This window comes from Macrosteles quadrilineatus, unplaced genomic scaffold (assembly GCF_028750875.1).
Source record: "Macrosteles quadrilineatus isolate MER2022 unplaced genomic scaffold, UCM_ALF_1.0 Scaffold_7__1_contigs__length_78375512, whole genome shotgun sequence".
NCBI classification, from domain to species: Eukaryota; Metazoa; Arthropoda; class Insecta; order Hemiptera; family Cicadellidae; genus Macrosteles; species Macrosteles quadrilineatus.
The window spans coordinates 46500244-46527721 of NW_026542600.1; the positions used below are offsets into that span (position 1 = coordinate 46500244).

At 34.4% G+C, this 27478-nt stretch overlaps 1 protein-coding gene across 1 annotated transcript in view; it reads right to left on the bottom strand.

Moving 5' to 3' along the window:
- LOC128998106 (WASH complex subunit 4-like) overlaps window positions 1–27478 on the bottom strand; it is a 44231-nt gene extending 16753 nt beyond the window's left edge. The window contains exons 1-13 of the mRNA XM_054424102.1: window positions 27288–27478; window positions 21705–21832; window positions 20384–20549; window positions 18512–18702; window positions 15925–16149; window positions 12629–12865; window positions 11456–11644; window positions 9682–9780; window positions 8491–8724; window positions 6124–6456; window positions 4245–4352; window positions 2576–2738; window positions 1960–2114 (exon numbers count right to left, since the gene is read on the bottom strand). Coding sequence (XP_054280077.1) covers window positions 1960–2114; window positions 2576–2738; window positions 4245–4352; window positions 6124–6456; window positions 8491–8724; window positions 9682–9780; window positions 11456–11644; window positions 12629–12865; window positions 15925–16149; window positions 18512–18702; window positions 20384–20549; window positions 21705–21832; window positions 27288–27339 — 2280 coding nt within the window. The 5' untranslated portion in view covers window positions 27340–27478. The remainder of the gene's footprint in view (window positions 1–1959; window positions 2115–2575; window positions 2739–4244; window positions 4353–6123; window positions 6457–8490; window positions 8725–9681; window positions 9781–11455; window positions 11645–12628; window positions 12866–15924; window positions 16150–18511; window positions 18703–20383; window positions 20550–21704; window positions 21833–27287) is intronic.

The window sequence follows — 27478 nt, forward strand, 5'->3', positions numbered from 1 at the left end:
CATTGGGTCTCATTGGTGGAGTCATAGCGTACGGTGTTGTTAGTGTTCCATTGTGTGAGTTTTTTGTACGTAAACCTTTTATAGATTATGGTGTTTTGTGATTTGTTATTATTTGCATGTTGTATCATGACTTGACTGCTATACAGTGCATATTTTTTGACTACTACCCTCGGTAGTGTATTCCAACTTAGGTTGGGCGTTTGTGTATTGTTAGTTGTAATGTGTTAGTTAAGTTTTTTCACCTGAAGACGGGATCAGATTCCAGATCCCGAAACGTTGTGTATTGTTTTTTACATTCGTGATGGAAAATGTCCGCAATAAACCTTTGAACAACATTAACTCACCATCACCAACAATGAACTTCAAACAAAGAAATGTGTTAGGTTATGATAACTTCATGTACAAATTCTTTACAAGTTCCCTGATAAATCCGGGGGTGGGTTTTCGGGTGTCTAGTTTGGGGTACTTTATTGTATGATCACTTTCCAGAGTTATAGGTTAAGAGAACTCAAAACAAATAATATTAAAAGGGACAAAGATTTTTGTAGGGTACCTATTTGAAGGCCCTGCTGTGAAGCATGACCACTTAATAGTAATATATTAGTTTGGAAGTATTACAGGAACAGGGCCGGATTTAGAGTTTTTGCGCCCCTATGCCCAAATAATTTTTCGCCTCCTAGTCTGATCACAGTTACTTTCCTTCAAACCTTTATTAAAAACTATATCATGCCCGTATGCCTAAGTTAATTGCTTGAATACCACTCCTCGTTGGAATCATTGAATTTTGTTTAAGAATCGACTTGTTTAGCCTTAACAAAATGCCGTCTTAAACACTTATTAGCAGTTGTATGCTTTTAATAAATGCTCACGTTTGTGGCCGTGGGACTAAAACAAAACAACTCAACCACTGAGCATTAATGAAAGAAAAACATGGCAATTGATTCCAATTCCGAACTCCATACAGTACGTGATACCATGGATTAAACCTACTCCTTCAGTAGATTTGTCATCATTTTGGATTAGTTTATCCAAAATAAAACGATCTAATCATCAACAATAAGTCGTCTCCTATTTATATTATAAGAAATTAAAACACAAATCATAGAACTAACCCTAAAATAATAGAAACAAAATTACGTCAAAACCAACGTCCAGTGTCACCAACAAGAAATTGACATGAAAAAGTTTGAATTAACAATGTCATAAGAAGTCGACTTGAGTTACATTTAATCTATGGTCTTACTGCATCTAGGTTATATTTCCAAAGCAAAACAGAGCAATATTCCGGCCAACCGTACCGATCCTTAGTTCTGAGGAGAAAATGACAGCATTAATGGTGCTTTGGAGGGTATTGAATTTTCTTAAATCTAATGCAAACTGAGATTAATATTTTTTTGTTAATTTTAAAGGTAAATCCATCGTTGTTTTAATATGCAACACAACTTATTATATATTTTAACTTGATCCTGTAGATTGTTGTAAACTAATCAAAATATTATTTAATATCTTTTGTTTTGTGAGGTGAGGGTGGTAACAATGTCTAGCACGCATGCGCCCCTAAACACTCTTATCAGTAGTGCCGAGCCGAGCCAGCATAGTGGCAGTGCAGTAGCAATACGATGCATACCCCTTGGGCGCTCGTCAACTTCAACATCCCTACAGCCTACTCCCGTATAACCGATGTTCGTTACCAATTTTGTAACGAAATTGATGCGTAATTCTGAAAAATAGTTTAAATTTCCTAACAATTATTTCTTCTAATGAACCTCAGAATCACAATGCTTTGGAGTAACTATGACTATTTATTTTTATTTTTAGATAGCCTAGGTATAAAAAAATTTACTCTCGGCCGTGCGCCCTCTGGGACCTTGCGCCCATAGGCCCGGGCCTACCGGGCCTATTGGGAAATCCGGCCCTGTACAGGAATAGATTGAACAGAATAAATATCCTTGACTCTACCTGTTCCAATGTCTGGCTAGGTAGAGTATCTTCTACAGTCGATATCCTGTACTTGTGCTGAGCCAGGCATCTCATTTCACCATATGTTCTCCAATCGTGAAGAGCTACTGTTGTTAAGTCGTAAAAAGTATGCTCCAAGTAGTTCCCAACTTTGCCTGAAAGGTGGATAAATTATTTTGTAGAAAAAAATGGCTTTTGATCTTAGCTGAAGTGAATAAGTTAAATTTAAAAAAAGGTTTGGGGTTGTCAGATTATTTATCTGAATTACTTGAAAATATAAAAAAGAAATGCTTGTAAACACTTAATTAATTCCTAGTAACTTTTTGTGGTAAACTCGCAAGTGAAAAATTGAAAAACAAATAATACTGAGCAATCCAAAGAATGTCTTAAGATACTATCTGCACATGCATTAAAACTGTTCCGTATCTAACGTATTCCTATACAAAATACAGTTACTAAAATTTAAATTAGTATTGAACTTATTCAACACTTATTTGAAATATCTGTGAATGATTTAAATAGAGATGTTGTATATGGTGATCTTTAATCGACAAAATGAATGATAAATTATTGAAATAACAAAAAACAGCAGTATATCACCAATAAATAATCTTACCTTTGAGGTGGATGAGACGGCAAAAGAGGAGCACTGGGGGTAACGACATTATGTTCTTACAATCTGCTTTGAGGGAGGGTAAGGAGATTTCCTGGGACTGCAGATGAGCATGGGCATGCAATCTGAGGTTTGTTTCAATCTCTTCGCATAAAGGTTTCAAGATCTAAGAAAAAATACAAAACAATTCATTTATTGGATCAGACAATCAATAACTCAAGATTATCATCCAGTTCTTAATTTCCTAAAATGAGGATATGCTGGTTGTTATGGTTGAAACTTGAAAGTTACTATAAGCTGAATAAATATGGATGGGTGTTGTATTTAGAATAAATATTAACAAGAAACCAGTAATATCATCGTTAAGGCTATCGTAACTCAATAGCATGAAAAATTCCAAAGGGAACAGCTGTATTTTGGTGTATACAATGTATATTTAGTAGGTTGTGATCAACAAACTACAGTAAACTCCCAATTATCTGTGGGATTGACTGGCGTGAATGCCGGGGATAATCAAATTTTGCGGATAAGCCGCAAAATTGCTGATAACGGTTAAACAAAGGTCGAAGGCACTAAAAAACAACACACAAGTGCTCTAAATAAGTTTATTATACAATAAAAGGATGTACCTGATAACAAAACTCAATAAATATCATCCTGTTATTGATGACATTTAATGCATCACGAATTAAATATCACTATCGTTTGCATTAACGAAGCTAACAGTTTGAACGATTGAGTACTGAACTAATGCTGTAGTGATGCGCGTATTGAGGGGAAGGGGGAGGGTCAGTCAACAGTAGTAGACAGGGCAAATGAGGGGAAATGAATATGCAGATTATTCACTGGTCATGTGATTCACTCGCGCGCTTAGTAAACAAAGATCTGCAGTGTTGCTGGTTGCGCCCAAAACTGCTCAAGCACACACCACGTACAGTGGATACCAATATACTGTACAGTAATACTGAACTACTGTACACGGTTTTTACTGTACATTAGTAAGTGTACTGTACTGTACTTGTGATTTACGATTTTTATTGCGGTTTTGTATTTAGTAACTTTATTTAAATTATGTTTTTTTTTACCTGCATGCACTGTGGATAATTTGCAAAGCGGATAAACCGCCCACGGATAATCGAGAGTTTACTGTATATGAAAAACTGGAATGAGCTCTCGGACAGTTAACTTTTCGTTTTCAATAAAACAGTCCGTGTCCACCATCCTTGCTCAGTGTAGGCCTGAACTAGTTTTTTTCATGACAAACACACCCTTCAAGGTATTTTGTTGAGAAATATTTTGTTTCTTCTTTATCGAAGATGTAAAAATGTTTTGTAGGTATTTTTTTTTGTTTCTGTTTTTTTCTAAATGCTACATTTGTATGTAAAGATTTTGTTTACAGTTTATTGCAACATTTTGAGAATCTAGTCTGGATATTTAAGATAGACTAGCAGACAAAATAGCTGTTAAAGTACTATTATGTCATCCTCAATTTTACATAATTGAAATTGCAAACTTAAAAAACAAGCCTGCTGTGTGATTGAGGTATAGGTTTCCACGGCTCTAATTTACAAAATGGAGGCTGCTGAACTGACTTTACAACATTTAGTGTTTGTTCCAATGACTTGCATGGTTTTTTTTACAAAACAAGCAGTTCTACTGGAATTAGAACTACCTTTGCATTGAGTTGCTGAGTGATCTCTCCATCCAGAGGCCGCATTATTTGAGGCTGCAAACTGCCGTGCATATCCTTGACACTGTCTTCTATGGCCTCCAGAATATACTGTACAAATCATGAGTGTTAGCTTTAAAATCATAAAATGAAAAAATATGATTATTTTATTGAATTATGGTGTTTTGACATAACACTTGATTTTGTCAGTGATTGTTAAAAAAACTGCACAAATTTGACACTTTAAGTTTTAAAAATTTGATCAGCTTTGTGGTTGGGCTGATTAATATAATCGTATACTACTAAAAATTGTAGGGATGGTCAAGTCTCGAAATTTCGGGAAATTTTCAATCTCGTTACACCAGACGAGATTACTATTTGGCCGAGATTTTTATCAAGACGAGAATTAAAAAAAAAAAAAAAAAAAAAAAAATTAAAAACGCCTGCAGAAAGTCAATGCAATACCCGCAATACAGGATCGTGTTGTAGTTGCGTTTCCTTTTCGAAGGCGTTCTTATTTAATTAATTCTTTTAATGTAAATATTACTTTAATTCTTTTAATGTAAATATTACTTTAATTCTTTTAATGTAAATATTACTTTAATTCTTTTAATGTAAATATTACTTTCATTATTTTAATAATATTACTTTAATAACATTTGAGAAGTTTTGTTAAGTGTAAGCAGTGTGAGGAATGTTTTATTACTATAAAAAAAGTCAAAACAAGTAACTATTTTATAAAAATTAATATTGCTTTAAGTTAGGCGTGATTAATAAAAAAATGTTATGCTGATGTTATTTAATGAAAGATTGTAAATATTCTTGCCTATTATCATTATTTTAGTATTTAAACAGTCATCTAACAATGTTAAAAAATCAGGTAAAAATTTTGAACGTGCATTTCCCGTTGTGTATGAGAAGAGAAATCTCGTCTCGATCTCGTCTCAAAATTTTATGAGAAATAAAAAATCTCGTCTCGTCTCGTCTCGAACTAAAAATCCAATCTTGTCCATCCCTAAAAAATTGCTTCGCTTTAAACAAAATATGGAGGGTATGAAATTAGTTCCATAAATAGCGTGCTTCAAATATTACACTAGTATAGCCTAATTAGTTAGTATTAGACTTAATTTAAGAGTTTATTACTTTTACTTTTCCTTTCTAGATTGGTAAAAAGACAAAGATTGCAAGAGGTTTCGTGATCTGGAATCTGATCCCGTCCTCAGATGAAAAAGCCTCCCATAAACCTAAACCATTAAACTAAACCATAAAATTGTAGATTTCTTTCAGGATATTTTTGCTTCTTGTTTTTACAGTTGTCCATGTGGTTATTAATTTGACTTTACAGCTTTGGCTGGGTTTCTGTAATAATCTTGTTATGTGGGTTTCTGTAATAATCTTGTTATGTTTAGGTAATTTATCAGGTATAGATTTCAGGATCGGAAGCGTTATGAGAAAACTGTTTTCCACTAATCATGATCTACAATGTTCCAAACTCACTTTAACCAAAAATAAATTTTAAGCAAAGATCTATTAGAGTAAAACCAAAACCTCACTAACTCGACAATTCTTATAACTGGACAGTCAACAGCTGACAAGGCACACGTTCTTATAGCTGGCTTTGTCTTATTGTGTTTGACTTTACAAGCTTTAATTGTTGAATATTCTACTTTTTTTTAGATTGTTTACTCAATATCTATGAAAAATACTCATGTAAGTACCTAAAAAATGTATATGTAAGAATTAGTCTGTTATGTATCCATTTATTCAAACCCATAAGAAGTTTTAATGTTCTGGATGACTTGACAACCACCAAACTCGACAACCACTAAGTCCAAAACTTGTCAAATTAGTGAGGTTTTACTGTAATAAAGTTTGATCTAACCTTAATCCCATGAAGATGGCCTTTGGACTCGTAAAGAGCGGTGAAGTATATAGGCAGAATAACACGGTGCCAGTAAAGGAAGTTGCAGTTGGTAGCTTGCTCTAAACGGTGAATGAGGCGAGGTATTCTGGCAAGAGACGCTAACGTGACTGAGAGTGAGGTTAAGTCTTCATCTCGGAATGTTTGTTTCTGGTTAGCAACAGACAATGCGATCCGAGCGACCAGCAGTCTTTCTCGTGTAGGAGGACCGTTGAGGCATTTCTCTGCTAGGACTAGGGATGACAACATGTCTACATGCTTTTCACTAAACTTCTTGTCCGACATCAGGCCTTTCTGTAGGAAAAAAAGTAAATGAGAAAAGAGAACACTACACACTCCAGGTTTGTCATTCTGTCCCTAAATTAAGTGGTTTTGAATCAATTTGATCAAACAATATCTTCTAAGCTATTTTCAAAATACACTTGACTTTATTTCAGGCTGAATTAACCTAATTTTCTGGAAGGATTAGCTTACAAAATAACATGCAAATATAACAGGATTTTTTGTTTCATTCTCGTTATTATTATTTTACATAATTACAAATGTTTTCTAACATTGAGTGTTTATTTACATTTAACGATTAACCGCTTAATAATCCAGAACTTTAAAAAGTTCACAAAATTCATTGCTCTTTCACGATTGAGTGGGCGTGTTTAAGTAAACTTAATGAACAATCAAGAGTAATTACATATAATTAGCAAAAGCTAGTAGTGATTGTCAAAAGCAAAAATGCCAAAAATTTACAATCTCGGAACCAAAACTTTTTACTTGAGAAATTAAGGCTAAAAAATACAGGTAGGTAATTATAAGATAGCACAATGGGAACATATCACAATGGGTGTGTTTTGTAACTTATCCAAGGCGTTTGACTGAGTCAATCATGATATACTCATTAACCCTCCGAGTGTTAAGCGTCGCGTAATCGACGCACAACACACCCGCCATGGTGTTATGCGTCGCAGTTGCGACACACAAACATCGTTTAAGGCAAATGCTCTGGGACTAACTGAATCAGATTGAACTGGATCGAGATTGGTATTGTTGTTTTTCGGCAGATTCTAAGCTTTCTCCTGATGTCTATTTCTAGACGCTTTTCATTTTAGTTCCGAAAATATTGTAGCAGACAGATGACGTGCGTATTTGTAAACAACTTGGTTAACCTCGCACCGATGACTGATATGTTTTATTACGTTTATCATTGTTTTAGTGTTAAAAATAAAAAGATATACGTGGTGCATTATAAGAAGATTTAAGTGATTTTGAAGGGCTGGTTGATGATCCTGAAGAAGTATGTAGTGATATTGATGTAAATTATCCGCCAGATTCCTAGCTATGGTTAGGCTATGCATTCTTAGCTAAACGCTAAATGTACGAAATCTGTTTTTCACCCATAACTTATTTATTTGCTAATTTACTTCCTTATTTTATTATATTTTTGTAATCCTTATAAAATTTAGATCAAAGTGGCAATTTTAAAATATTTGTAGACCTATAAATTATACAAATTTATTGAGCACAAACATACATTTTATCATTTATTTTATAATTTTTGAAAAATGTTAACACCACAAAAATTGTTGAAAATTTCTTTTGTAATGTTTTATACATTACAATGAAGCCCATAATTTTGTAAACAAAATATTGTATAAAACAGTATACTTTAGAGTGTTTTTAAGTTTCTAAGATACATTTTAATAAAACCCTGCGATTGCGCAATAAATGGGCCGACATTAATACCATTACTATGGACACTTGGAGGGTTAAAAAACTAGAATTACATCCCTTTTTTGTAAATTCAGTATCATGGTTAACATATTACCTAAATAATTGCCATTAGAGAACAGTCATTTGTAAGGATAATTTCAAAGCAAAATCAAAATAGCAAAAAAATTAAAAGGGTGTGCTTCTAGGTTCGATTTGGGGCCACTTCTATTTCTTATATATATTAATGATCTTCCAAAAAATGTTTCAAATAATCTAACTCTCTATGCAGATGACACTACAGTACTGCAGTAGTTAAAACAAAAAACAATGATGATTTAAAACATAAAATGAAGAAAAAACCTATCAGAATTGGGTAAGTGGTTTGAGATCAATGGTTTGAAAATGAATGAAGAGAAAACAAAATTTTTAAGTTTTGTACACCTCAATCAGTTGCAATCATTGATTAATCTTTACCAACTGATGATAAATTAATAATGTAAAATTTTTAGGGCTGTATATTGATAAACATTTGACTTGGAGTAAGTGCATTCAAGTTTTAATCATGACAATGTCAAAGAATTATTTATTTATAACTGTAAGCAATCCAAACATTTATTGACTTACCTTAGCTGCAGCTATAATGGATAAAGCTTGAAAGGAGAGTCGCTGAATGATATGTCCCACACTACGAGCTATCACAGCCTGGTTACGAAGATATGTCTCCCTGACTGTTTTGACTAGTTCCACGAGGCGGCAGAGACCAATGACTGACGACTTGGTCATGGGCTTGGCCATTGACCCATGTAGATTTGTCAGGTTCGTCAACAGCTTGTGCATCTTCAAGCTCAGTTGGATACCCTTTAGACACAGCACAGTTATGAATTAATGGCAACATCTTGACATTTGCATAGAACTTAACAGAAGCAAACCATAGATGAATAGTGAAACATTATTGTTTGAAGTTTTTATTTGAGGCAGTTCTCCAATACAGGGAAATTTTCCTAACCTGAGAGATTTACAGTAGGTCTCATAGTAAGACCTAGGCTCGGGACCGATTTACTTTTTCATTTTGATGTCCCCCAAAGGCCAAAAACGCTATTTGTCAAATTTTTGTGTGTGTTTGTAACCCTGATAATTTGAGTAATTTTGGCTGAATTCTGATGAAACTTTAAATGAATGTGTAAGACGGGATGAACTTGAATGAGCTAGTAAGCGAACCAGCCAGGTTTGTGTCATAGAAACAGAATGTTTTGTTATTTTTCAAAAATTTGTTTTTTCCAAATTTTTACCCTTAAAACATAAAAACGGTTTGTAAAATTTCCTCGGGATAAATAAATGAACAAGCATCCAGCATCTACTACACTTAGTTTGGTATTGAAAGAAATGTAACACAACCAATAATTTTTCCTAACATTGCATGGAAAAGATCACATTACCACACTGTAAACAGTACGCAAAATAGCTTATTTCCGTTCTAGAGCGGGAATGACCATTCCCGCATGCTTAATCAGCTGATTTCACAGTTGGCATTTCTACGCCAACCTCAGCCATGGAGCCAGTACGTTAACACTCGAAACCGATAAGCAAATAAAATAACCTAATAAAAGCAAACATAACCTAAATGACGTGGTAGGAAAAATCTTTTGAGTATTGAGAGCACAAAAAGTCAATGCGTTTTGTCAAAATGTTTGTAACCCACAGTTCTCGAGCCGCAACGACATACTTAGTGCTCTTAATACACAAATAGCTATTTCTAATTTGAATACTGCTAACGCTAACCATTGTTAATATATTATATTGCAAAAATTCACTTACCTCCAGATAATAATTGCACATAACCTTTATGTCATCAACTTTGAAATTTGCTAGGTCTTTTTTCAAAATTGACTCCATTTGTAAGATCCATGCAAAAACCTGCAATAAATAAAGCATATAAACATAAATCTCTTCAATAAAACGTATAGTAGACTAGACACATTAAATATACATGAAGCTTTTCAGACCCAAGCAGAATTATTTTAGTCAGTAAATTATTTTGATTCATGACATTGACAACAATGCAATAACTTGTGTCATACAGTACTTTGTGATGAATCTAAATGCATTTATCATATCTTTGTTAAAAACTTAAATCAGCTGATTTTGAGTGATTTCTTTATCAAGAGAAGTCAATAATAAGATGTCCAATGATCAATGAAAGTTGGGTTAAATAACAGTCCTTTAGATCTAACAAACTCTGGAGGTGATTGATCCAGTGTCGTTTGGATTGAGGGTGAAAACAATATCTAATCCATAAATTAGCCAGGTAAATCTATGTTACCTTCTTTATAATATAAACAGTGTTTTTTTTTCAAACATTTAATTGTATTGTGATGTTACTGTATTAACTAAAAGTATGATATAAAATATACTTTGCTTTGTTCTAGAGTCACTGTGGAAAAACTGTTTCCATTAAATCACAGCCATTTGTAATATTTTGCAGTGTTATATGTAGTTTTATTGCATGTATTATATATGTGTGAGTCTTGATGTATCTATCTATAAGCTACAATAGAAACATTTTGTATATGTTTCTAATAGAAACATTATACAAAATAACCAAGAACTGCAGCAGTGAACTGCAAAATGGAGGCTGAATTACTAAATCACTCTTAGGCTACGGTGACAGTGTAGGCTGGTACAATTTTATAAAAAATATGGTTTTTCTTCTGTACATGAAAGATCCTAACAGGAAACAATATTTTTATCTGGCTAATATTTAAAAACATAGTGGATTGTTGTAACAGAATCAAGCAAACACTAACACTTTCAAAGCAAAACACTTTCAGCATAAAACTCTAGGAGTCAGTTGTTACTCAATTAAGCAAAAACTAAGTTTTATTTTAAATTTATAAATTTAGTGCATTAACACGTTCACTGCGAGGGGCGGGAATTACCGCCACGCTGTACCGGGGGCGAGGCAGGAAATGTCGTCCTTCACCAATGCAAACAACCTTGTTGCAATTTGAGCTGAGCCATTGCTGGGGAACGTTGTAATCGTTGCTAGCCATTAGCTTAGAATGTGTGCTTTATTCTGATGTAGGTTGGTACTAAAATTGCCCGTAAAATCCCGTATGGCAATGCTTTTGCCCGTTTTAGGAGATTTTCTCTATTTGAGCCATATTACAAAGACTCTGGTTATTGATCCAGGCAGTGCTGTTACCTTTGGGTGTTTCAGTGAACTACGTCCACTATCGGGGTAATGCAGAACAATCACCACTGCTCTTTTGTGATTCGTCTTACTGAGATATTTCAATACCAATAGTGATCGCTGAATCCGCCCGGGCCTCGCCGCCATTGCCGAGCACCTGTTTAAAGGTTTTCAGCAGCGAACGTGTTAACTCAACACTTTGATCTATTTCCAAGTGTAACGTTTCATAGGGGACTCCATTCATCTACACGTAAAAAATATGTATAGTATTCTCATGGACACTATTAAAAAACTCAAAATTGTGTTGAATACACAAGTCAACTTTATGTTGACAATTTGCATGGTGGATACTTAACGCCTTTAAAGAAACGCTTAACTAGCAAAATATATGGCACTCACCTGGAATGAGAAAGAGGAGATAAGTTTAGGCAGATTGGAACTAGATATTTGGATATAGTTAATCCTAGCATTTACTACAGCTTCTTGAGCCTTCTTATCCACCAACTTCTTAGATAAATGTGTCAGGTGTTGACATAAGAACTGATCCGGGAACCAGACTATGTTGCCATTCAGAGTTACTGACGGCACCTGTAAGCACACATACAAACTAATATTACAAAATATTGATATTGATAATTGTCGCGGCCGTGGGACGATTACGATGTCTACACAGCCAAGGGAGACGAAAATTAACACGGCCGCGAGGGATTTTCAGAAGTTTACCGTGATCGCAAGCAAATACAACCACACATTTTTTTACTTTCCAATTTTTTGGCACCCCCCAAAAATCCAAATGCCATGCGCCCTAGGCACTTGCCTATTCAGTAAATCGGCCCTGGCTCTTAGCACAAAATTTTTAACCTTCATAATTTGCAAATGTCCCTCACCGTAAAACCTCTGTTTTATATTTTTTACTTATTATATTTCTATATATTTAGCTACCAAATCAAAAGAGTTCATATGGAATTTCCAAAATTGTCATTTCCTCTTTGACAACTGACTAATAGGTAGGTAGTTTATAAATACACACTACACAGGATATCTTGTTTTGCTTTTCTAGTATGGTTTGTTTGTTTTTATAATAATGATGAAAGGAAGAAATATTGGCTAGTGGAAATCACTTGGTTATTTTATCAACCTAGATTTTATATACATCTAGAAAACACAAAACAATTATTATAATATCAAATATCATATAAAGTATACACTTATCACCTAGATTATAAGTAAGAAACCATTAACTAAAAAAGTTACCTGATCAAATTCAGGAAGTAAATCACACAGTAAACTTAATACTTATTAAGATTATTTCCCATTAGATTACTTTATTATCTAATTTCATCCCTCAATATTAAAAACAAAACTACAATAGTCTGAACCAAGTATTTTTCTTAATCTCAGTCTTAGTTTTTCAACCTTTATTTTCAGTACAACCTACTTAAGAATTGCAATGTCATCAGCTCTGCTACAAAAAATAAACACTGGAGTAGTGCACTACTTTAGGCTGGATACGCCTAAACACAACAATTGGGGGTATTTTTTGTTTTCAAAAAGTATTGTAATATAACTCACTTTTTTACTTAATTCCCAGAATTGTTTGAACAGCTTCTTATCTGAGGAACCAAACAGATGAACATAGAATGTGTATAACGTACAAACACTGGCCCACGTCATCTGGACCTCTGGATCTGTCAAAACCTTTGTCTCTACTTCATTTAAAGCACTCCTAATGTACTTATCCATTTCTTCCGATAGCTCAGAGTTTTTTGTAGCAGGACCATTTCTTTCAAATGGTAGTTGTAAGACATTCTGTAAAAAAGAATATTTATATTAATGAGCCTTTTTATTGAACTAATTCAATATTTAAACATGTTTATTGCTCTCTGTCTCCAAGTGTATTCTTCTGACCAACCCTATAAGAGAACACAGGAGCAAATTTGCTGGACGTCCAATGCAATAGTAGATTACGCAACGATTGTGTAAAGAAAGTGATAATAACACTAGTAGAAACTTCAGATCTACGAGTGTCGTTAAGACTATTTACACGAGTTGCGTACACTACTTTACCTACGACCGTTTTTTAATTACTAACAATTACTACTCATAACTTCTAAGAGAGGTTATGTTTTTGTTTATAACCTCTCATTGCCACTGAGTGATGCAAGGACTCGTTGGACCAACCATTAACCCTTTGAGTGCCTCCAGGGGGTGAAACAATTTTATTTGAGGTTTACCAGGCCTACATGTGATGTTGCTTCTAGGAATGCCGACCATTTTTCCACATAAATGCAGGTGTTTAGGAAAATTGTCATAAAATACTTATTTATTAGCATTTTTGGCCTAAAATTTGTTTTGTTTTGTAGATTATTAGATTGTGCATTGTAAAATACTAATTTTAGTTGGGGTTTCATGAGTTAAAATAAAATATTTTCATGGACAAGACAGAAATATGGTGCAGTTTATTCTCATTTTCAAAGTTTGAGTTAAAATAACACAATTTAAAATTAATCATTGACATTCAATTTTTACATTCATTTTAAAGAGCATTAAAAATTAAAGAGAAATCATGTATAACAAATGTATTTATTGTATATGTCCAAAAAATATGTAACATTTACTACAAAGAGGTCTCAAAAAATTCCAGGCCCTACCCAGCAAAACAACCTAAATCATGCTCTAGGACTTGTATTGTTACAGACAAAACTATTTTATGTTGATAATTCAAATTACTATTAGAATACTATTATAAGCCAAGCACAAAATATACAAACGGTCAAAATAAAATCACATGCACCTATAGGCCTGACTTACCAAGTCCAGTTACCGGTACACTTTATGTGATTAGCCACAAACTATCAACAAATGCACGAATAAGTTGTGGTATTATAACTTTTTAAAGGTTTAAAATGTATTTTTCAACGATTCATGACTATCTATAACCAAACTATTCATAAACAAACATTTACTAGAACGTAAACAGTCGAAACAACAACACACGAACCAGCTGGGTAAAGCCGTCTACTATCGTGTAATGGTTTTTGTTGATTGGTAGACCACATTTCTCAGCTTCATTATACAGTAAAAGAGCAAAATAGTTGTTGCCGACCTCCTTCTGTCACATTTGGAGTGATTTGCAGCTACCTTTATTGAAATGTGATACTGTATGAAATGATTTTCTGAGCGTCTCGCTCCGAGACACCGGCATTTCTCGCGCAACCTCGACCGTCTCGCTACGAGACGCTCGGCACTCAAGGTACGACAATGGTGCGTCTCGGAGTGAGACGCGGCGGCACTCAAAGTGTTAATTGCACCACTTAACAATTAAATTGGGTTAAACAGCTGATTAGTTGAAGTTTGAAGTATTACAATTTTACTTCTTTTCTCTCTATCTTTGAATCTCATTGGTCCTTTAATCGTATTGTTAAGTAAAACAATGCTGTTAAGCGAATCTTTTCAATTCTAAGAACTGAACTGAAACGACTAGTTCAAAACGGTCATAGGTAATATTACTAAACCAATAGTAGGATGCTTATACATTTGAAATGAGATAGGCAGAACTACTTACTAAGCTGATGGTTGAACCTTTCTACTTTGGTTAATGATAACTCACTTTTATGCATCGGTTGTGTTACTGAAGTAATTGTACAGTAGAACCTCTTTAATCCGAACTAATTGGGACGGGGTAGTTCGGATTACAGAACATATTGTTGCTAAAATGGAACGTAATTGCTACTGGAAAAGTGAAAACGTGCTTTATAAAGTAAAATACAGTGTTCATTTAATACAGTAGTAAAAATAGTGAATAAATAGAACTGTAGTTGCAATAGAAACAATTACAGTGCGTATATCAATAAATACAGTATACAATAAAGAACTACTGTACCATGTATAGAGTACAGCAATGAGGCGTTCGGATTAGTGAACGTTAGGATTACGGGGGTTTGGATTAAAGAGGTTCTACTGTAATATAATTTAATAAAAAGATAAGAAAGTATGGAACGTTTCCGTCTGACACCAATAGGCGCGTGCTGGTAGCAGAATTTAAATTACAGACATGTCCACCCCCTCGATGACTGTCCAGTTGTTACAGAAAAAGAGTCGTTGTGCTACCTGTTGTCGTAATATTTAAGTTTAAAAAGTGTGCTACAATTAAAAATCCTGCTGGTGTTTTGTAATACAGGTTTTTTTTGCCCAGAGACTAAAAACCAACTGAAATTCAGCCTCAATTGTGTGAAGTTTACAGAAACATCGGAAAACAATTATGATGTCCGGTGGTGTGTTCCAGTGATGTAAATTTTTTTCCCCATGACAATGTCCGACTTCACACGACAAATCATACACAAGATCTCCTTCATTCATTCGAATGGGAGATTTTCGCTTAACCACCCAACAGTCAAATGACCGATAAGAGTGATTTTCACTTGTTTCCCGAAATAAAGACTTGGTTAGCACAGCCCTTTGATGACGATGAAGAGTCAAACCTAACGACAACCACAACTGTGAATAGATAATACAAGTTATTTTTAGTTTATTGTTTTGGAAATTCAAACAAGCTTAGGACAAACAGAGTAAAAGTTCCCACTCCAAAATTGCATAACAATAACTGCAAAAAAACAGGAGGAAACTGATAATATAATTGGTATCACACATTGTTTGAGGTATTTTTAATTAACATAAACCATACCATAAGTGAATGTGTTTAAATTTTAAACGTATAACAATAATAATAATGACAAACTTTGAAAAGTAAATCAAGCATGAAAACATCACCAATTAATTGTTCCATGATATACATTGTACAAATATATATTTGTACTCAATATACATAAATCAGTACCATACTAATGACTCATTTAAGATATAAATACCTGAAAGATGGTTCCACTAAGAAGTGTAGAGTTTATTTGCTTTAGCATTTTGCCAAGCATCTTTGTTTTGCCGGAGTCAACATGGAATCTTGCAGATTCGTGGACTGCTTTGCTGACCGAGTGCTGATAGCAGTTCCAATGGTCCCTCAGGGTCATATGACTCATCAGCACTTCATCCAGTGTGACCAACATTACCAGGAGTTGCCCCGTGTGCTCTAGTACATCCTAACAAACACAGAATCTTGAATTATATCTATATCATACAATATATACTCCCTAATCCAGTCTCCAATAATCCGGACATCCAGAATATAGAGAAAAAAAGTGAGAGTAGCTGTACAATATTCATATCTTAAATGTATTATAATTTCAACAGTTGGAGGAGTATACTGAGAGGGAGGAAAATGACATTTCCAAGTAGATAAACAGTGACAGTGATTTCATGATGTTAGCCTCCAAATCATTTTAGTTATTAAAAAATGGTTTAAATACCTTAACTGTCAGGTGATCCTTGGAGTAGTATTACACTACTGCAGTTTCAGCCCTCAGGGGGCTTTCTTCATGTGTCAAAGGAGGTCAAAAGTTGTCATTCATACAAATTCGTCACATTTAAACTACGAGAACACAAATACACGAACACGAACATAAAAAACGAATACACAAGTAAGAGTCACAAACATTTCCCATGGGTTGATTGATGCACAACGCGTGCAAGGAGCTAGCCTAGACGAGGAGCTAGCCTAGACTCGTCTGGGCTAGCTCCTTGCACGCGTTGTGCATCAATCAACCCATGGGAAATGTTTGTGACTCTTACGTGTGTATTCGTTTTTTATGTTTGTGTTCCTGTCCGTATTCGTATTTGTGTTCTCGTAGTTTAAATGTGACGAATTCGTATGAATGACAACTTTTGACCTCCTTTGACACCTGAAGAAAGCCCCCTGAGGGCTGAAACTGCAGTAGTGTAAAACTACTCCAAGGATCACCTGACAGTTAAGGTATTTAAACCATTTTTAAGTGACAGTGACATCAGTAATCGAGTGCTAAACAAAGACAAAATCATCTCATTGTGCCTTTCAAACCCAGATCAGCTGTGAAAATGAACACGACACAAGAGGAACTAGACCTTGCTCATGGCAAGGGCAGAACATAGCTGGAGGGGAAGATACCTACTTCGAGAAACAATCACGAACTACTGACCTTGAAGTGCCTACATGATCACACTGCAAAATGGCGTCATTCATTGCTTAAACAATCAAAAATATTTTTAAAAAATATTATAGTTTTCTTACACTTCTTGCCCCCCCCCCCCCCCCCCTGCAGACCATTATTGTACATTGGTCAAGTAAACTCGGTCTATCAGTCGACAAACAGTACTGTGAAATTGTGTCAAGTCAAGTCCAACAATAAATTTGTTCCTGATAAAGATGTTTTAATATTGATTATTATCCAACCAGTCAAGTGACAATCAATCTTTGTTTAAATACGTTGTATCATAAAAATACTGTATGCTATACTATATTTACTACTTCATCACCGAAACGGAGGTGATAAAAAATTAATAATGGCTTAAAAGAATAGACAATTATGGTTATTATTGATATACCAAATATCATTACTTTTCTAAAATTGTAAAAAATATATTACACCGTTCCGGGACTTTTCAATCACCCTGTATACAATAAACTATATCACTTCAAAACGGTTAAATTTGACTGTTGCAAATTTAACTTTTCACATCACCTTCTATAAGTCCAAAGTATGACATACTTATCATACTTACCGGAGTCGCAGCCGACCTAACCAGAAATGTACACGCATTATCACGACGTGTAAATAATATTCGTAATCTGTGTTTGTAACTGTGTTAAATGTATTCAGTGTCTTTATTTTATGAATGACGAATCTACCAAGAGGATCAACCTGATGATGTGGCTGTTGCCAAGAAACATGTAGTATCGTATCAACAACATTAATGGATATTGTAAGGTAATCTAAATATTTTATATTAATGATTAGTCAATATGTCAATATTTTAAAGACAAATTTGATGAAACACACTAATCTTAAGTACTGTATATTGGCTCTACACATTGGTTTATGATAAATGGATATGTAATCAAACATTACAGTAAAGCTCTATAATTACCTGACACTAGCTTCTTACAGATTTGACTATAAATTTGTTAGATGCCGCTGCTATGTGTTATGGTCTACTAGGTAACCACTAGTTACAGGAGGTAAATTTACTTGACAAAAATTGTCGCAGGTTTAACAACCTTGATTTTGCAAAATATATTTAATTCCCTTCTCTCAACACTTGTTTTTGATGTTGTTGTTTAATATAGTGTACTTATTAACTTATGTTTCCATATCACCAAAATCATATTAACAAACTAGGCTATAAGAAAATTTTAGTCACAGATTTATCAGGGGATTTTCATTATCCCTGTAATCTCTTATCCATCCAAATCCTGGCAACGACACTTTTAGTATATCTTACTAAGTTACAAAAGACCTATAAAAATCCTACAAAGCTGCCTATAACAGCCATTTATCTAAAGTAGGATGTTGTTAGATCAAAACTAACTTGCATATGAAGATCAGCTGGTGTAAGGGATTTTGAGTTTTCTTTTGCAAGAGCATAGAACGCTATGAGCTGCAAAACTAGTTGGTTGACCACTTGGTAGCATCTTTTCACAAAACTCATCAGATCTTGGAGTACAGGCAGGAGTTTACTTATCATCAGCTGAGGTTGTCCCTCCAGAGCGTTTGTATCCACTGAAACGAAATCATAAATGTACAGTAGTCTTTATTATCTTAAATAAAGTGGCTGCGGAAAAATCGGATAAGATGGAAAACAAGCCATTGGAAAACAATAAAAGCCGTTGTAAACATGTTAAACATCATAAAACTACAAGGCCTAACATTTCTTTGTTGTCAAATATATTTGAGGGTTTAGGTTTGTCTTATATTAAAATGACTAGGCCTACATTTTTCACTTCTGAATTCATCATCACACTATACTCTGCGCCAAAGCTGGTGGCGGCTGAGAGATTAGGACGGCCAGGTCGGTGAGCAAGTTCGACCTATGTAGTCCTACCTGGCCGTCCTAATCCCTCAGCCGCCACCAGCTTTGGCGCGGAGTATAAGTTAATATAACAAAAATAAGAATATTCCCGCTGTAACAGTAAAATATAAGATAAAGTGATGCTCGTCTACTCATTGAATTAACAATTCCCAAGTATCAATGAGCTTTATTTTTTTATAAATAAAATATCTCAAACTGTACGGCAGTTAGGATTTTTGTTGTAAGCCTCCGCTCGGTGAAGTAACTTAAAACTTTCATATTTTAAATTATATTTCACTTAGGCCCTGAAGGTTCCTATATTAAACATTAAAAATTGTATTAAGATAAGATTGATCAAAGACTTGACTTACTTACAGTACCATTTATTTTTCTTCAGGTCAAGTTTTCTTTATTCTTATATAATTTATTAGTTATTGAGGCCCATGAGGTTATTTGCCCCATGAGAAAAAGTACACATGCCCCAAACAGGTTTTAACACAGGGTAAGTGTACCCTAACTCCCCAAAATTGACTTTTTAGGGCTATAACAATGTTACTGTATTTTTGAATTCCCCTTAAAAAATTAAGTAAGATCACCAAATTGTTTGATAGTTATCCTTGTACTTCAATTTTTAGTAATGTTTTTTTTTTATTTTCCGAGGTGCACTTGCGTTTTGAGTAGAAATGTAAGAGGTTTTTAAACACGCCTAAGCTCATAGAAATAGTAACAAGAGAATTTTATAGTGATCATAATTTAAAAGGGCATAGTTTGAAGTATCTTAGGCCAAGTTTTCATATTTTTTATAAATAAACAAATTTATTATTAGCTGGAAGTCCACTTGCCCCGGGCGTACACTTGCCCCACATGACCTTATCTTCAGCAGTCGTATGGACATGACTATCGTCTCTCACGGTAATGGAAACTCATCATCGTTTTCCGCGATTATGGCAAAATCTTCAATATCTTCCTTGGTCTTCATCATCGTCTCCCATGGTCACGGAAACAATGTAAACTATTTCCGCGATTTCGGAAAAATCTTCAATGTCTTCCTCGGTCTTATAGACATCATCTTCGTCGCCCGTGGTCAAGGATCATCATAACCGTCCTCCTCAATCGTGGCAAAAGCGTGAATTTTTCGATCACGAAATCTTCGTAGACATGTTCTGGGATCACAAAAGTAAACAATTGGCTCGACTCTGCCTATTTGTTCGTAAAATGCACAAGTTCGATGGTAATCAGATTATCCGAATGTAGTACAATCTCAATTGATTTGGATGATTGGAGTTCTACTGAAACATCATGATACATAACCTAAAAACTAACTGAAGAAAAACTATAGTGGTCATATGTTATTTCAAGTTATATTCATGTCTTATTCTATTCTAACATTACCTCCTTCACCATAGTACAAGAGAGTATCCAAGTACTGGGAATTGAGTTCTTCTTCAAGTGCTCTCACTTCTAAACAAAGAGTTGAAAACACGATGATAACCTTGTTTAGTATTTTGTTGTTTGTGTCTACTAGATCAGTAACTGGACCACTTTCTTCAGGTTCAATCTACAGAGAAGAGACATTGTTTACAATTAATGTACAAATACAGCCAAAGACAATACAAATAAAGTTCGTGCCAAAGGCTGCATAAACAAACAGTACAAACAAACAGTACAAACCAACCCCCAAACCCCCTTCCCATTGTAGGAGCGAATTGGTTTACAAACTACTTAAATAAGTTATTGGTTTACACGTTTGATTGAGTAATAAAATGTATTTGTTATTTTAAGAGCTATCCTGACTATATTTACACATACGTTAACATTTAAAATACAGTGGTCCTGATCCTAGGTTTTAATAGCAATAGGCCCTACAAAAGTATTAGTTATATTCATAATCCCAAAATCCCAATCGTAAATTTGTACTAAAACATATGTATCACTATAAGATATATTGGGAGATAAGTCTACATTTGTATCATATGTCATTCCCTGTTTTTGTTATATTCAGACCTATAAAACCTCGGTAACTCCTCCAACAATCCGGCTTGTCAGAATGTAATGGCAGAATGTACTGTACTTAAATGCAAAATTACAACCATTAATTTAATAACTGTTCCTTAAGCTATCTAATTATTGTATTGCAGGTAGACCTACAGTAATTATTCACACACAATTCTGCACTACTATACTACTGGCAAAAGGCAGCAAACCATTGGGACAAAACATAGGCACACTTGCCACCCGCTTATAACAAGCTCATTAAACATGTAATTTCTCCTAGACTGCAACTATCATTGTTGTTATTATTTTTTGTCACAATAATGTCACTATTGTTAGTCTTAACTCTTCACTCAAATAAATAACATGTGCTATTGCAAACCATCTGTTTGTTATTGAATTGTAGCCATTTGATGATTTTAGAGCTACAAAATTTTGTTATAGTGTAAATCTTCTGTTGTTTGACCGCAATTTAACGCTTGAAGATTTAAAAATGGTCTTTCAATGGTCAAGTGGCCGCCTTTTTAGGCGAGATAATTGAGGTTTTACTGTACATTTCAATATCAACAACAATTGTAGATTGCTAAATTAGGTACCTAATCCACAACAAGAGTTCCTCCAATATAACCCTTTTTTTTATTTTTATTACACACCAAGTAGTAAAACCTGCCAATAAACACAGTTTTTATTTACACATGTCCATGAATGTCCTATTACTTACCTGAATTTGAACAGGGTAAAACTTTAGTTCATTATTCACGGATACTACTTCTTGAATGGCTTGAAGTTGTGAACTATACTCTTCTAAAAAGTTCCCATATGTTTGCAAAACAAGCTCTCCAGCATGTCCTAAAAGAATCAAAACAATTACAGTAATCGAAAACCTCAATCGATTGATCTTGTATTTAAAAATGGTATTTTCATTAAAGCCTTTGCATATTTTGTGACATATGTCCATTATATGCATCTAATTGTCTCTTGGGTCTTTCTCATCTATTGAACTTTGTTGACAACATTGAAATGAAGAGATTATTTTAGACTCCTTGAAGGCCTGATGATAGTTCAAGCTAAGAATCAAAACTAGTAGCAGCCACAGCAATCAAGGGTACTGCAGGTTCAGTACTTGAACCATTTTTAAAGTTAACCCTACTTCAGCCTACATTGAAGGTAATCACGTAAAGTTTGAGATTATTGTTTTATATGGTGAATAAATGCTTGTTTCAACCAATACCCGATACAGTACCTACAGTCTGTTTGCTTAGCGAGTGTGGCATTACTTGCTCCTACCGACCCTACTCACACACTCGCAGGCCTCACAAACATAGACACCAGGGATTAGGTTAGGATTGACCTATGAGTCATCACTGGCTTACAGAAGTTTGACTATCACTTTTATTTTACATTTGTTATAAAGTCTATTGGTTCTTTTGACTTCAGCTGAAAATGATACAAACAAATATTTATTTTGCTTAACTAATCTAGAAGTTACAAACATTTCCATCCCAACCCCCTTAAACAATTTCTTGTCATACGGTTATCATTTTGTGTTTGGGCAATTTGAAAATTCCATCTGATTCTTCAGCTTTTTAGTTAAATTTTTTATTGAACCAAAAATGTAATAACACAAAGCATTTGATTGCTTATTTAATTTCATATAAAATTAAATTGAGGCATCATACAACAGGTGTTATAATTAATTCTAGGTAGTAAAGGGGATTAAGGCTTTTAGGCAATTAGGATAGTGGAGAGTTTGTGTGCATGAGTAGGTCCCTTGCAGTTAGGAACGAACTCCAACCGCCTTCCCTAATAGGGTATTATGATTATAGTCTTTACAGAAGTACAATTATATTAATATATATAATATTTACAATTTATATAAAAGTATACGATGGCCTCAAATATGTACAGTACACTACTGTGTTACTATACCGACCACACCCCTGTTTGGAATGAATGGTTACTTTATTTTTATAAAGCAGTCTTTAGTCAACAAAAATCTAGTATTTCTTGATCACAACCCATTTCTTCTCCTAAGTCAAGGTACGATAATTATTATAGGCTAGCTGTCCAATCCGCAAACTAATGATGCGGATCGTCGATGCGGGTTTCGTTGTTTACTAGACATTGCAAGGTGTAAGGCCTACTTCATGCGTCCTTTGCTGTAAGCTGTTGTTGTTTCTTTGTTGAATTTTTGCGGTGACGAATGATCTAGGCCTAATATTAATTAAGGATTTGCCAAGGAATGAAGAGGAGAGGGGTTCAAATTTTAATTTTACAGAAAAAAAGAGTTATAGCCAAAATCAAAGCAGTGCAAGAATGGAAGAAATGACTGTGCTCTTTTGATAACACTCTGTTTTTGAAATGTAAGACCAGGCGTTGAAGAAGACGGTTTGTGTATTGATAGGCCCTATCCAGAATTGGTAAATACCATTTTACCACTAACGTCTGTGATCTGGTACCAGAGAACCCACCAATTACAGGTTTTTTACTGTGTTTTTGCCAAAAAAGTTTATATTTTAATCCTGCAACTACAGGTGAATTAGACTTTTTCCACCTGTATCGGTGTAATTGGTAAATCTAAAAGTTCAGAATCAAAGTGTAGCTTTCTATTTCAGGCCCAAAAGTACAGGGCCCCTTTGACCAGATTGAAATAGCTGAACTAACAACCTTAATGTGATTTTAGGTTAAGCGATGGATACAAATAAAGCAATTTTCTGATTAAAAACACTCAAAGTACAGAAATTTAAGATGACATAACCTTTTTAATGAGGATAAGAATAGCCTAACCGAGAGAAAATGTGCTTTGAGTTAAGATTTACTCAGTCAAATACCAGACCTTGGTTAGCAATGTTTTCCTGTTATTCTCCAGGGCCTACACATAGTTTTTATTTATTTCATAGTATTTTTTATCTACGCAAAACAACTTCATGAACTAAAATGGAATTGTTTTAATTGCATGCAAAAGATTTATTTATTTATTTATTTACGGCAAAATCGCCATTTGTACAATCAATTACATGCATAACAATTTGTGGATCAATAAATACTATTAACATGCTGTAAGTTTTACATCTTGCTATTTGGTTATGCTTTATGAGTAGGCCTACATGCTAACACCACTAACACTAATGATTCGCAACTGAGTAATGAAAAATGAAAAACAAATATATATACTATGAACATACAACATCGGCAAACAAGGGAGGAAAAAACATGCAATGGTCTTAAAATTGAACTAACATTAACAGCCTGCTTCACTAAATACAGGATCGAAAAGGAAAACATAAAAAATTTGAATATTTGACAGTGCAATAAAATATAAAAACTTAACAATAACAAGTATGAACAATGAGAGTGTGACAATGATTGATTGTGACTTAAGTGCTAATGGTGAATGTAGCAACATTGGGAGGAACATGAACCGAGATGAAAGGTTATCAAAAATGAATTGAGAATTTAACAGTGCAAATATAAATTATTAAAGAAAACTTAACAATAACAAGAAGGCAAAAAAGGGGGATCGTTTGACAATGATTGGACTAGAATAAAAAGATGGCTTATATAATGAAACTAGGAGAACATGTGGTAATGGAGGAAAACAAGTGGTTAAAGAGCACGACACTAACCCCAATACTCTGCTTTCACCCCCCTCACACACAACACAGCGCAGAAACAAGAAGGGGAAAAGGAAGCTATCTTCAATTGGAGAAGATCCTCTTCAGTGCAGAATCACTGTCATTAAAGAAGTCATAATCGTGATGCTGAGTTAGAGTATTCCCCTGACGATGAAGTCTTGGAACAGGACTGTGAAATCCGTAGCTGGTTGAACACTGATGTCGGTGGAACAACTCCTGGGTCCGAGTAGCCGTGGGGATTCGAAACGTGATAAGATCAAGTAACTCAGGACAATCGATCATATTGGTGAGAAGTCTTTTCAGGAAGAGGGCATCGATCATCTTTCTTCTAGAGGTGTCAGCTTCAGGTAGTTTTGCTACATCATCGATAGGGACGGTAGAATAGTTGAATCCCAATTTAACACCAATTATTTTAATGAACCTTCTTTGAATTTTTTCGAGTCTATCTTTGTGTCCAGTTTGATATGGGGACCATACTAAGCTAGCATATTCCAACACAGGTCGTACAAGTAAGGTGTACAAAATCCTAAGAGCTTCGGTGTTGATACCATCTCTGGACGCACGGATGATGAAACCCAAAAGCTTTGATGATCTAGTGCAAACTGAGTCTATGTGCAGATCTGGACTGAGGTTGGATGTCAAAATCACTCCAAGATCCTTTATTGTTACTTTTCTCTCTAGTATAGTGTCGTGTAGCATGTAATTCCAGAGGATTGGTTTTATGCCCCTTGAGAAAGTAATAGTAGCACATTTTCTTTCATTCATAGTCATTGCATTATGTTTGCACCACATCTCAATATTGTGTAAACTGTGTTGAAGGTTTTCACAATCGTGTTCATCTCGTATCACACAATAGACCTTAATGTAGTCAGCAAATAGTAGGCATTCAACATCTATTAATTTAACAAGGTCATTGATAAAGATATTGAATAAAAAAAGGTCCCAGATGGGATCCTTGCGGTACACCTGAACTTGCTAAAAAGGGTCTAGAGAGTGATCCTCTGAATTTCACTATGAGAGTACGACCGGAGATGTAGGAATTAAACCAGTTGAGAAGATTGCCATGTATACCACAATTGTTGAGTTTATGCAATAGGAGCTCGTGATTAACACTGTCGAAGGCTTTTTTGAAGTCAATATAAATGCTGTCAACCTGATATTTTTGGGCAAAAGACTTCATGATAAAGTTTTCATATAACACAAGATTGGTGACCGTGGATCATCCGGCGAGAAAGCCATGCTGTTCCTTTGTGAATACATTTTTGAAGGGAAATGCGAGCTGATCAAGAACAAGACTCTCAAACACTTTACTCAAAGTTGGTTGAATCACAATTGGTCTGTAGTTCTGAACATTGGACTTGCTGTCAGATTTATAAACAGGTATGACATAGGTAGTCTTAAGAATGTCAGGGAAAATTCCTTTTTCTAAAAGTTTGTTAAAGAGAACCGTGAGATTCAAACTTCATTAGGCCTATATTAAATCAGATAAGTTCCAGCCATTATAAGAATCAACACCTTGAAAATAATGGCTATCCTATACTTAGCTCGATCTATCCTAGGCTAGAGAAGGGTAAACACATTTGAATTTGATCAGACAGATAAATGTATATGGTAGGCTACATGCATGTAAAACTGTTCTAAAAATTAAATGTTATGGGCAGGCTATTCCTATTTGGAGGTTCACATTGGTGTTTTTCTTAACGTAAGGTGTAAATACGATATGATTTATGTCCCGGACGTTTATTATAGTATACACATTAAAGCAAAGGACCTGTGGAGGTAACTTACATGTCTAAGTTTTATTGCTATCAATCCTTATCATTCCTTGTCATGTATATAGCAAGATGAACACAGATTAAGTATTTACCTACAAGCTAGAAAAAAAAGCACTATGAAGATCCTAGAAATAGAACAAGGATTTGGTCTTCTGCATCCAGTAATGAAAGTGAGTACCGGTAGTAGTGTTAATGTTTCTACATACGTTTTACATAATGTAATTAATCCACAATAATCGGCAAACCCTTAATATCAAATTACGTGTTTAATTTTTAAATTCCACATGGGAAAGTCAGATGGAAAATAGCTTTGGAAGCCAATTTAAATGCAGGGATAGGTTTGGTAAGTAATTTATTTTATCTGCGCTAAGTTATAAACTTATTGAAGTTCACAGCCTGGCCACAAGCTGACATAAATATGCCAGACTTACAATAGCATCAAGTTACAAATAAACTGTGGCATTTTTATGGTGTCAAAATCCCTTATTGGCGTTACCGTAGCGACCAATCATTTTTATGACTAGGCTAGTTGAAGTAGGCTACAGCTAAGTTAATGGTAGGCTATTGTTCAACGAAAATGCTGTTTAGATCAAGCAAATGTATTGAAGATTTAATGTAAAACATTCTAACAGCAAACGATGTTTGGCATTTTAAAATTGCTGATTAAGCTTAATTCAATTTAAATCAAAACAACAACATAAATTTAATTTCTAGCCTGTCTTAAAAATATTAAAGCAAGGCCTATTTATTCGCAACAATATGGTGTATTTTATGAACATTAAAATGCTCTACATTATGTTTCAGCCTTTCGTTAAATGATGTTTCGTTTACATAATTAACAACTTAGGCATTATAAAAGATAACTCTAAACCTAACTAGTATGTCTTAACTCACTGTGAAGTCCTTCCTGAATCGGTTTCTTTTCCCATTCCTCATCGTCCCACATCGTTGGGTTGGTTTTTAACTAAAATATTTATCTCGCGCAGGAGGAATACTGTATTTGAAATTAATGCATTATATTATTAATTACTTACACCTAATTAATTGTCTCTCAAACAAATCAGTTAGTTTTACTTAACAGGTTA